This window comes from Molothrus aeneus, chromosome 5, assembly GCF_037042795.1.
Source record: "Molothrus aeneus isolate 106 chromosome 5, BPBGC_Maene_1.0, whole genome shotgun sequence".
Taxonomy (NCBI): domain Eukaryota; kingdom Metazoa; phylum Chordata; class Aves; order Passeriformes; family Icteridae; genus Molothrus; species Molothrus aeneus.
In genome coordinates this window covers 41081954-41095143 of record NC_089650.1, presented here as the reverse complement: position 1 = coordinate 41095143, position 13190 = coordinate 41081954, and the positions used below count along the sequence as shown (strand labels likewise).

At 41.5% G+C, this 13190-nt stretch overlaps 1 protein-coding gene across 1 annotated transcript in view; it reads right to left on the bottom strand.

Moving 5' to 3' along the window:
- Window positions 1-12405, bottom strand: part of ADAMTS20 (ADAM metallopeptidase with thrombospondin type 1 motif 20) — an 85418-nt gene extending 73013 nt beyond the window's left edge. The window contains exons 1-3 of the mRNA XM_066550377.1: window positions 12312-12405; window positions 11662-12008; window positions 189-351 (exon numbers count right to left, since the gene is read on the bottom strand). Of these exons, the coding sequence (XP_066406474.1) occupies window positions 189-351; window positions 11662-12008; window positions 12312-12402 (601 nt within the window). The 5' untranslated portion in view covers window positions 12403-12405. The remainder of the gene's footprint in view (window positions 1-188; window positions 352-11661; window positions 12009-12311) is intronic.
- Window positions 12406-13190: the final 785 nt, after the last annotated feature.

Genomic DNA, 13190 nt, shown 5'->3' with positions numbered 1-13190 from the left:
CTGTCCTACTTTTGAATTTGTCACTGTCACAAAACAAAAGGAAAAGCTGACAAGCTTATGTGAAAGAAATGCGTAGGTTCTAATGGCAATGTGGAGAAAAATTATTTATGAAATAAAATCTTGCTTTTTTTTTCTTTAGAACAAGTGACATTTGAAAAGGCACAATGGAATTTAAAGTATGACTCTACCTGAAACTTCACAAGGTTTATAGGATTTCTGATACTCTTTTTTAAGTTCATCATGCCTGTATATAAGATGTGGTTTGTTATGTTCATCTTCATCTTCACCTCCATCCGCTTTCATCAGAGGTTCTAAAATGTATTCACCATCGTGTGCCTTGAAGGTGCCCATCTGAAAGCAACAGAAGTAATTTAATTATTTTCCACTGAAAATACTGATGTAAAAATAATTCTCATTGAAATAAAAGGTATTTATGATAACATTTTGATGTTAATGATCATACACATGCATGTGAAACAGGGGAAACTCCAATAAAACCTGGAAGGTAAGGCAAGAGAAGTTTACTTTTGGGGACTTGTCCCACCAGAATAACTCAGATTACCTCACATATTAACAGTGGTAAGGTAATTACAATAAGAGTTATGAAACAAAGGAGATCACAAAAATATAGAGAAACAAGGTATAACCAAGCAGGACCAGTTGGGAGCTGTGCAAAGCAGAGCAGAGGCCATCAAGAAATTCAGAATTTGCTGTCCAAATTCTGGACTGATTTGTTGCTTCTGTCCTTAACATAATTTACATAGTATTCTTCTTCTAAAATTACATTTCCCCCATAGATTAGAAACAGTGTTAACATGGTATTATTTTTGAAGATTTTTAACTGGAGCATCAGAAAGTCAAAGTTGACACCATTTAAGTTTTTTTTATCCTTGATTCCCCCAAAACACACCCCATCCCTGACCACCGTAGACACACATGGTTAACTATGTAATGGGAGCCACAGTAACTTGATTACTAACAAAAGCACTGGCACATACACAAAGAAAAAAATTAAGCTCCTTTCCCCCAGCCCCCTGCCCCATAATCCTCTCAATTATGAAATCCTAAAGCAGACTCTGTTCTTTCTCACTGCACTTCTAACTGAATTCATAATTTCCTATGGCTTAAGTACTCCACCTCAGGAGACTACGAGGAAGAAGAAAGAATTTCATCAAATTATTTTCAAACTTTTTAGCAACTTCCTCACTTCAGCCAATTAAACATATCAAGTGAGTAGGTACACTGCATCCTGATAGATGTTTTGCCACTAAAGCATAAGACTGACCAAAAAGACAGAAGCAACAACATACATAATACGGTTTAAGAGATTAAATGTTCATGTCAGCCTTGAAACTCAGGGTTATAGAGAGAGTGGCAGAGCAGGATAAATGAGAACAGAATCAAGAATAGGGCTTTTTCAAAAAATTTACTAAGTCTTCTAACCTACTAACTGCTGCAGACTACTTTAGTGTCCAGGGTATTGTACTGGAATTATAATTTCCCCTTGAATTTGGGATCCTTCTAAGCAGTTATCAGCTGTCGATCTGTAAGAGTCTGTTAGTCTGACACATGGCTGAAGCCCATCTGCAATCTTGTCTGATATATAACATTATTAGAGATCATGTCAACGCATTGTGGATGAATCCTCTGCACCAGCTTTGTTGCAGAATGAAAAAAAATCTAAATAGTATTTTCATTTCAAGACTGTTTAAATCTAACTCACAGAAGCACTTTTCCCCCTCAGTTTCATTTAAATTCTTTGCAAGTAGTCTTCATGCTGGATCCTTTGTACATTCAGTTTAGCCTTCTCACATGCAGTGTTTCCAGGGCATGTAATTTGTAGAGGACAGCAGACCGAGTGTACCAAGACCAGCCTGGAAAGGGCTTCAGGAAAAGAGACATGCCACAGCTTGTCAGTTAGTCTTAAAGTACAGCCTTTTAGGTTTGTCATGACAGGGACAGACAAGAGCCTGTGACTCAGGGACTAAGCATCAATTCCTGTTAAGATTCATGTTTTATTACATATACTATTATAAAGTCCCAGTTAACAAAATGTCATAAATCTGACCCTATACTATTTGTCAACATTCACATGCTAATTAATTATTTTCTCCTGATATACCAAAACCCATATTTCTACATAATAAATATTTAAAGTATGTTCTTCCAGATTTAAGCAAGAACTTTATTTTCCACATACATTTTACTTCCCTCCTATTATTTCAAACAGGTGGAGCAGATAATCTGGGTTTGTTTCCTCAAGAGCTTTTCCAACAAACAGACAAGGAATGGTTTCAGTTACAACACAGAGATTGTAAGAACAATACCCCAGAACTAACAAGGAAAGAGATCGTACTACATTCTAAACTAAACTTCCAGAATATCAGACTTCCACTGGAAAAGACAACTGCAACAAGGCTATATTATTTTTCTATGATTTCATTCTAAAAATAAAGATTAAAAAAAAAAAAGTAAAACTCCCAAACACAAGACATACATTTTTGACCGAGTCTCCTCGCTTCAAAACTTCACAACAACAGACCACAAATTTACAGGCCAAAAAGAGACCAGCTGGATGGGCAGAATCCTTCATTATGATTCCTGGCCTCAAAATTATTCCTAGCTTTTTTTCACGTCAAAAGATTAACACAAGACAGTACAATTGTGTCCTTAAGACTAGAGAGTCCACCTTTACAGATCCTTGGGACAACCATTTTAGAAAAATGGACTCAAGCTGTCAAGCTTCCTTTTGCTCATTCTTTGGCCCACTGATTTTCAGACAGTATCCCAGGATCAACGGCCTGTTCAGATATGGAAAAAAATAGCTGAGCAAAAATCTAGAATGCAAAAAGCTTTCATTCTTTCTACAATGAACTCTCTCCTCTTCAACAATGTATGGGTAAAGAAGCAATTACTACCACTGAGTAGTTATGAAGGCCTCCTATCTGTAGTCTATGAAAAATTTTTGCACATCACTGAACACACTATGTTGTATGGGAAAAAGAGCAAAACTTAAGAGATCAAGCAGTGCTCTATCTTAAGAAAGGTATTTGATAGTTGTCATTCAAAGCCAAAGAAGACATTGAACTTGTAGCCACCGATTCCAATCCTCCAAATCTGCCATGAAACTACACGGTTTGCTCCTCATTTTCCTAATACATGCATCTACAAAAATTCAGTCACCAGTTACACTGCCTGTTCACAGCCCTCCTGCCAGGAAAGTGATACTTCATGTGGCTACAGATTCTGCTGATACAAATGGAACTATTGCTGCATCTGGGACACACAAGGAAAAGAGCTGTGAGATCCAAATGAAGAATACTTTTGGTAAAATGAAATAAAGAAAAGTCACTTAGATGTACAGAGGTAGGTTGCTGAAACAGGAGCACAGGCATTTGCAGGAAATTAAATCAGAAATGAACTGGATTTATTTATCATCTACAGATGCCTCTCAAATCATCTAACATGAAAGCTGCCTGAATCATTCTATTTCTGTTCTTCAGATAAAGAGATAAAAGTACATTTAAAAGATCTCTTCAGTAGAAGTAGAGTACAAAATTGAAAACAGCCTCTTGCACATCATAAATAAGTGGTCCAAAGAAGGAGTGCTACCCAGAACTATGCATATGCATAGATTTGAGAAAATTTATGAGAAAGCCCACATGAGAATGATAATTTATATTTTGGATTTAAAATATTATGGATGATCTAGACACTTAAGATTAAATCAAGGTTCAGGGGATCAACACAGCTACTCACTATATGGTATGACTTAGTGGTTTAAAGTGGCTTAAAACTGTATAATCTTAACCAATATTAACTCTATTGCAAGAGTTATAGAAGTAAATATTGCAAAATTATGGTTAAAGAATGTACCATGCCCATATACAAATTACATCTTTGTTTATAAAGTTTTCAGAACACATGGAAAACATAAGGGATATATAGCAGATTTCAGAAATGAGGAATTTGTATGTCCAACAGCACAAATGGAATTGTTTCATAAAAACACTAAAAGGACAAGTGAAGCTCTGGAAAACTTGACTCTAAACTGGCAGACTCCCTCCCAGGTAAGCTCCACTCCTGGGCTCAAGTACGTCTCATGCTCTTAAAGTATGGCTTCTTAACTCACTTAAAAATCTGTAAGTAGTTCATAGCAAGAGCACTTTAACAGTCAAAGTAGCGTACAAAATCCCTTCCTTTTATACTATTCTCTTCCCCTCTACTTTCCCTCCTCTTTTGATTATTCAAATCTCTTGAATCATATAAGAATCCCTCCCCCTTTTTCTTCCTGCTTCACTGTTACAATATTTTATGATGAAAGACTTAAGAAACGTTGACTAATTAAAGAAAAAGTATTACAGTGATCATAGTACACTGTCAACATTTCGAAAAAGTATTTCTGCTAGAAAATAATTCAGCTAGAAACAAAATTAAGAGATAGCAGTTCAAGCTAATGCATTAAAATCAGAGCTAACATAATTGAAATAAGAAAATAGTAATAAAATCATAAATTTTTATTTCTTCCCTCACCAGGGATGAAGTTTTCACAAATGTTTTCTGGTAGGAAACATTTTAGAAGTGATTGAAAGCAACATTATGTTTGATGTTCTTGGAGAGTAAAATTCTAGAAGTTTGCTATAGGTGTCTAACTACATCTTACAAATTCTGTGATGTTAAGATTGCATGAGCTGACTATAATCACACCACTAAAAGAATTGATGGGGCATTCACCTATGGTTGGAAGTGTCCTGGTCTGCAAAGACACCTGAGATTAAATTTCTTAATTCCAAATTGAAACTTAAGTTCCATGTAAGTGCTTAAAGGGATTTTACCTATTTGTATGTTTAGACCATGCCTTACCAATAAACATATGATAGCCATGAGTTTCTAAATAAAATCTGTAGCCAAAACAGAGGGGCTAAACAGCAAAAAAACTTGAGAGAATGTTAAAAATCAATCTCAAAGCCACCTGGAAAGAGCATTGGTTCATGGAAATAAACAAGATTCAGTGGAGTGGAAGGAAGAGAGAAGGGTCATTTATTTATTTATTTTTATATTTATATACAATTCACAGTGAACAAGCTAGACAAGCCAACTAAAAATATGCATAACTTTTTTTAATAGATATATACATGGAGATTCCATTACAGAAAAGTAGTTGTACAATGCCTGTTGACATTGACAAAACAAAATGTATAAATACATATAGGGGATTTTCTTGCTTGTTTGGGGGTTACTTTGGGAGGGAGTAAGTTGTTGGCTTTTATTTTTGAGTTTTAGGGGATTTAGTTTTAACACCTCAACTATCATCAAGCTAAGTATTCTGACAGAACACAGACCTAGAAGATCCATACACTTTATCTTGAAGGAAACTCCACCATATCATCTTGCCTGTCTCAGAAAACATCAAGCAAATTTACATTTGCAACTTATCTCTGCTTAAAGAGAACTTCCTAGTTTGATGTTTTTAAATAGATGCAGAACCACCTTTTTATCTCACTGGGAGATGAATAGCTCCATACAGTCCTTTTGACTCATAAGCACCATCACAGGCAGTTATCACTCAAGAGCACACAAGCTATGGTTAGATTTTCACCTTAGTCAGCCACACAGTAAGCTACCTTGAGTACTTCTGTAAATATGTGCATTCCCAGAAGATATTAACTGCTCTCAGTGTCTGGCTTTGCTATCTTAATCTTGCCATTTTCTACATGAGGGTATGTCTGAAACAGAATGAGAATTGAGACTACTGCAGATACACTATCTCATATGGGAAGCCTATCTATTCCCCAAGAGTACAAAGTTTCCTGAGATCCATGACAGCTAGATGTTGACTGCCACCTGGGACTGGAAGCATTAACTTCAGACAAAAAAAGAAAACCCACACACAACCCCTCCCCCCCACCTATTTGCACACCAGTAATTTAGCTTAGTGACAGCAAAGGGCCATATGTTGTGTACTCTGCCCTTCCCTGACACAGAAACTTCTGAGTACTTCCTCAAAGTTTAATGAACATATGTTTGTGTATATATATAAACAGATAAAAGTAAATCAAAGCTCCTCTGGCTGCCCAGAGCATACCAGCAAATTCACCTGGGTCACATAGATCCAAACAATAAAAGCAGCAGTTGAGAACAAGCTGCAGCCATCAAAACAAATTATTTGGCAACATATGGGCAAAGAATGTGCCCAAGCAGTAACCAATGAAAGGCCACTAGACACAGGACATGGGCAGAAGGCAGCCCAGTCATGGCTCAGCACCCTTGACATAAAACATTACATAGGCATATCCTCTCTGTTGAGAGGACAATTCCTGCAGATTTTTGCTGGTGAACAAGCAGGACACATACTCAGGTCCTACTGCTTTAGATAAAAGATTTTCTGTGACAGACCTTCAGCTGCACAATCTGCAAGTCCACATATCTTCTCAGTTTATAACTGCAATTACCACCTGTATTTGCTGATCTGTGCTGGTCCATGTGTGAAGGTATAGCATCTGTGGAAGTATTGCCAGGAAAAGTTGAGATGCAAAGAGCCTGAGAAAAACATACTGGAGAAGATTCAGGGTTTTTAAAACAGTAGAGGGGACCTAAATTGTCTCACTATTTTGCAACAAGCCAAAAAGAAAGAATATTTTATCTTAAACTTGCAAAGTAAAATCTTTTACTTAAAACCCCTTTGTGCTGATCAGAGACAGAGCAAATGCTCAGGATTATAATGGAAGCACTGAAACTCTTTCTGTTTTGCAAATCCAGAGCCAGTCTCACCTTATATACATGTATGACACAGGAAACCAGAACTACCACGTGGAAGTCTTCAGATCACCCAGCCAGTAGTAATAAGACTTTGTTTGCTCAAGCAAGAATCAATTGCCTTGAGCTGATATTTTAATAGGTTTGTTTTCCTAGCTTATGATGGAATCAGTATATTAAGATTAAAAAAAACTACGAAATCCAGTATGTGCCTTATGGATATTCATAACATTATAAATGTAACCCAAATACGAAAACTATCCTGCCTTCCAGATTTAGAAAGTATCTTTTTTGAAGTGACAGCTTAGAAGTTAAAGCATTAAATTACCTCAAGGTAAGCATATTTTCTAGTTACAAGTGTTAAAGTTTCTTGGAAAAAACAACTTCGTTTCACTCACTGAGGTTGTTAGTACTAAGGAGCACAAAACCAGGCAGCAAATATCTGGGGTTTGTCCCCTGCACTAGATCTGCACAAGAAACTGGATGCTGGCTATGCTAGCAGTAGCTTCTAGCAAGTTTTTGGGCTTTGGACTGTTGGACTTTTTAACCAATTAAAAATCACAATTTTTAAGACAAATTCCAAGACTGCTTACTTTTCCCTAAAAGGAGCCACTTTACCAATCCATAGCAGCAGACAGAGCTGTTTTCAAAACCTCTGAGAAAGGTGATTCAGTGACCTGGATTAATAAAAATTAAACACAACCTCCTGTACTGAGGATTGTGAAGACCCACACTTAGGTTCATACTCCTGCCCTTCTCCAGACTAAAGTAAGTCTGATGTGCAGTAAGGGAGCATTACCAAAGGGCTCCCTTGAGCTGCTGAGGAAGAAACTTGTCACACACCAAAGCTACATTAGAACAAAGTGGTCCTGCCTTCCTGGACTGCAGGCAAATCCACACAAGAACAGATTCATGTGTACTTTTCTACTCCTAACTACTGCCAGCCAGTGAGCATGTGAAATTTTCTACACACGAGAGACCAGACACCCAAAAGAATGTAGTTTTTCCTTCTTTCTTACCTTTCCATCTCTCACAGTAGTCACATAAAACACCTTTGGCACTTAAGCATTCTTCTAGCTCACAAAAGCTGATTTTAACAGTTCTCAGCATCAGCCAACACCCTCCTAAGCCCTGATAAAAAATACCAGGTTTCTCAACAGACTAAAGAAACTGTTTCTGTAGTATTCATTCAGGATGATGAAAAAAAAAACAAAACCAAAAAAAGTTCCTTTCTTTAGATGGGTCCTGCTAGGAATTGAAGGCGCATTCTAGTTAAAATAAGGGAGTTATCATCATTTATAAGACACTTCATTCACTGGTATTAGCTTGTATTTGTCATTAAGCTCATAAGTCACATGTTCTCAAAAGTGAAATGATTTTTAACTATTTGGGGATTTACCTCTTTGATTTTGCTGTGTGCCTAACCTTTGAAAGGTATATTTAGTCTACATGCATCCAGGGACATCCTCAGCAGATCCCATTCCCTGTTTGTAGGAAGCTATAATTGACTAAGGCAATAAAAGCAAAACATATGGAACTTCAGAAAATAAAGTGAAATAAAGCATGAAATCTCAAAAATTACTCTAAAGATGCAAGAAATATACCTGTATGTGATCAGATGTTCAGCTAGGCACCCAGGCCATCACTCCAAATGACCTTCTGCCTTTGATGGATCCCAAAGTTCCCTAATTATACACTCCCTCCTTGCAATTACTACAGACTCCCTGACGACCTTCTAACCTCCCTGTGCCATTTGCACCCCTGAACCCAGGGCATGCTCTGAAATGTAAGACAACAAAACTGCATACAGGGTGTCAGGAGCCATTAAGCAATGTTCCATGGGTACTCTGGGTTGTAGGTGCTCTTAGCAAATGCAGGAAAAGGCTTAACAGAGGGTGAAATGGCAAATCAGGGGGGACAACCACTCAACCTGAGAATGCAAAAAAAGGAAAGAAGGAACTTGAGGAGAAAAGAAGCTGTGAATGAACGCAGTCAGACCTTGGGGATAGACGCCTACAGGATAAAGTGAACACAAGTTTCTTGTCTCACTTCACATGACTCAGGCACATATCCTGAGCAATTTTTAAAATTCCATTGTTACACTTCCTGTACCTTTATAACTAAGTACAAGTCATTTTCTCCTCCCTAGCTTTTCCAGCATTGGTCAAATATAAGCAGTTCTCTTTTATATGCAAAGCTGGAAGATAGTTTAAAGCAGTATCATAACTTCCATATACTAAGCTCAAGTTCAGTGATCCTACAAAGAGAAAGGACTTCACCTAAAATAAATATAATGCAAGGCTACTGAGTCACTAGCCTGGTTTCTACCCTCTTGCTCCCAATAAATAGTATCTTACCTCAGCAGCAGTCAGACTATAAATGTTTGGATGCACTCATGAAGTATGGCACTGCTCATTAAAAGAGCAATAACTGACTAATGTATTTTTCAGGTATACATTTGTTAAATGCACAAACCCATGAAATTTTAAAAGCTTTGAGGATAAAACATCTTTTTACTAATTTTTGAGGGTAGTCCCATCTAGGAATAGGGAATGCATTCAGGGAGGACAAGATCTCACAGGATAATTCCACCTGGTCTGTAGTTCCCTCTTTTCACATTCATTCTTCTCTAAACTCCAAAAAAGTTTTCTCCTTTGGCAGTTGCACAAGGCAGAAAACATTTGCTTTGAATCCATGAGGATGAGGAAAAACATTAGCTTGAAGTTTCTGAGTCAGGTTGGAGGACACTCTGTGCAGTTACAGGCAACCAGCTGGCTGCGACCACCACACAATCCCTCCCTGGAAAACTATAGGCATAACCCACAGAAGTGCAACAGCATCCATGGAGGCTCTGCTTCCTCTTCTGAAAACCTCCACCACTGAGAGGAAAGCAGACACAAGCCTGGCTATGCTACATACCTTCCAAGGTTGCATCTGCCTGGGCAGAAAGTGAAATGAGAGGTGAAAGTCCTGAGAGCAGCGAGACAGAGAGGTCTTTGCTGGTGGCTCAAACCAGGCACTCTGTGAGCCAGGCAATGACTGAGGACATGAAGTACAGCTGGAAACTGCAGTGACAAGTTCACAAGGCTTATCTAGGAGAGACAAAGGTCTAATTTAAAGGCACTCAGGGATTTCTGACCATACACATACATGATGATACTGTAATGTATCAGTAAGGAGGAGAGGAAAGAGAAATAAGAAGTGAGACATTCAGCTTGTTGCAGGCAAGAAGATGATCCTGTGATGAAGAAATTGAGAACTGACAAATAAGGTATTTGAGACATCTTTTAGCAGCAGTAAGTACAGGTTTTGATGAAAAGTTATTTTTAATGTACGTGGTTCCTTTAAGTAATGCAAAGCAACAGTTTACAGGAATAGAATTCAAACAGGCAACAAAGATTGTTGAAAGTAGAAATTCTTAGAACTTGTTGTATTTTTCTGTATAAAGTATGCTACCATTCTCAATGACATGACATTTGAGCATCTATTAAGACATGAAACATGAAAGAAATAAACCAAAACCAACCATACTTGTGATACCTCATCTTTCCCTCTCTTAGTAAACATACTACTCCCTCTCTTAGTAAACATATTAAGATATTTTGTATAGTTTTGAATTGGGTTTTGGACAACATAGTCAAGAACCAAGGACAGTTATTTGTAAAGCAAGGTATATAGATAAAACTTAGGATGAATACAGAATTACTGTTTTCAAATGCTTGTTTCTACACTAATTTCCAAGGACTATCCAAAGTCCACACACCTCAACCCAAAGACAAGATGGTACACATGCAAATTTCCAAGAAGCACAAGAAAGAGGTGTTTCTTTCAAATATCAGTTATTTCTGGTTCTCTCTTCTATCCTGTGTATCACCCTCTATTAATACACACCACACATTCCTCAATACATCCAACCAATTGCATTCTGTTTTGTGTAGGCTACTAGAAAGAGCCTAGTATATGAAGTTGAATTTTCTTGAGGTCCCAAAAATAAGTCTTGCACCTTTAGTTTCCTGAGTGACCACAAAAAAAAAAAAAATGGAACACCAACTTCAATTCACAGTAATATTTACAATGCTGTATTTCTACATTGTTCCTGTCAAACAACTTGTCCTTGGCATTTCAATAAGTAGTGATTTGATAAAGCACAGGGTACCAGTCTTCATGTTTCTAGGTGCAAAACTATAAAATTTAGCAACGCAGTACAACTGTTTTCAAAGACAGTTGTGTGATACTATTTCTCCCTTTCACTTTGGAAGACACAATAAATGCTATCAAGGGATAAGTACAGAATGTGTATCATTGCAGTCTTGATTTGTCTACTCAATACAATTCTTAAGAATGGTTTCACAGACACACTTTCACTGAAGTTAGGAAATTTCCTATTCCCTTTTAGCAGAAATGTGTTTAGAGAGCACTGCTGCACGCTTATTAGGATACAACATACCTTTACAGCATTGTTGAAATCTGAGGAAGAAACCGATCAACACCAGCTCTTCTCTCACCATCTCAACTACCATTACTCCTCACCCACAACCACAATATCTGTGTTAAGCTACAAACACATAACTGATGCAACTGACAGCATCATTTTATCGAGACAATAGCTTACTGTGTTTCTAAGGCATGCTTTTTCCCTCCATTATAATGCTCTTGGTGTCAGGAGTTACATCAACCAACTACATTACTGGCCAGCAAGAGATCCTTTGAAAGCGGCGTTTGTATATCCCACCAGAGAAGTATCATCATGACTGCACACTGCTGATGCCAAGACATTTCATGACCAACTACTTGGAATGATGCCCAAGAATTTCCAGCTTAGCTCTCCAGCAAAGGCATCCCACTACATTTCTTCCAGGGAGGAGAATATGAATGGAGACAGGAAGCAGTGACCAACATGCTTACCAAACCACCACAGATGCTGAAGACAGCCATGTGCGTTTCCTGGGCATTGACATGCCCGCGGTAGAAACAGTGGCGCAAATCAGGGGACGGCTGCTTCTGCGGGGCCCCGACGTGCACCACCGTGTACTGAGCAGCAAGGAAGCCTGCATCAGCACTCAGGTTCAGCTGGAAGACCTGCCCGTATGCTCTGAGCTGGTAATGTGTTCGAAAAGCAGCGGGCTCCAGCGGTGCCTCCAAGCTCCTTTTCCTCCTTCTGAAGTGATGCGTGTGCGGGAAAACTTCTCCAAACTCATTCACTCGGACAGGTGTGATGATTTCATAAGAGGAGAGCTGCTTCACCAAGGTCTCTGTAACACAAGGCAAGAGGCTCAGCCTGACGCCGCAGCACAGCAGCAACTCATCCGCACGGCTGCTGGCACGGCACTCGTGGCGCCAGCCCGGGGTCCGGTGACAGCCGGGGGCGGGGGGCTGCCGCCGGTACGCCCGGTGAGACCCGCGGCCGCCCGGCCCCGCCACTCGCCGCCGCCGGGAGCCAGCGCTGCCTCCTCCCGCCCGCCCGCCGGGGAGCGGCGGCTGCCCCGGAGGGCACGGCTCCCGCCGCAGGGCCAGGACCCCCGGGCCGGTCGCCGCCTTTGCTGCCGCTCGCTTACCTTGCCCGGGGTGGAAGCGGACTCCCCACGACGCGGTGACGAGCAGGGAGAGGGGGCAGAGCAGAGCCGCCAGCCGCCTCGCCCCCCGCATGGCTCGCTCCGCGGCGGCCGTGCCCGCAGCGCCCCCGGGCCGCCGCCTCCTCAGCGCCCGCCGGCCGCCCGGGCCGGCTCCGCTCCGCGCCGCTCCTCCATGCGCCCCGCGCCCCTTCTCGCGTCCCGCCGCCTCCGCGGCCCCGCACACGCTCGCGGGAGGCCGCCCCGCGCCCGCGCTCCTTCTCCTCCCGCCCCTCGCCTCCGCTCCCCCAGCTCGCTCTCCGCCGCCGGGGTGGGCGAGGGCGGCCCTTCCCTTCCCTTCCCGTCCCTGCCTCCGCCTCCCGTGCCGCTGCCCCCGCGGCCGGCGGGGCGGCGCGGAGATGCCCGCTACTCTCAGGCGGGGCCATCCCGCACCTCAGGCAGACGCGGGCCCGGCCCGCCCCCGGGACACGGGCCGCCCAGGGGCGGAGGGCAGCTCCTCTCCGCGGCCTGGGCAGGGGCGGCCCCGGGGTCTCGGCCCCGTCCCGCCGCCTCCCGCCCCGGCTGCAGGCGGCGTTACCGCACGCGAGAGGTGTCGCTCCAGTCAAAATACGGGATTGTGAGGAGCCTGGGAACGCCGCATTCCCACCGGGAACGGCAGAGGCCGTGCCGTGAGATCCAGCGGTGTGTGTCCCACAGATTCAGTATCAACCGCAGCCCCCGCCGATCACCTGCCCCTGCGCTCAGCTCTGGGGGAAGCCGCTTCCCCAGGCTGCCTCGAAGGAAGGGAATGTCCAAAGGCAGAGACTGACACCACGGTGTCGACGGACAGGAATTGTTCTGGCTCCGCGTCCCCTGCTTCGGTTG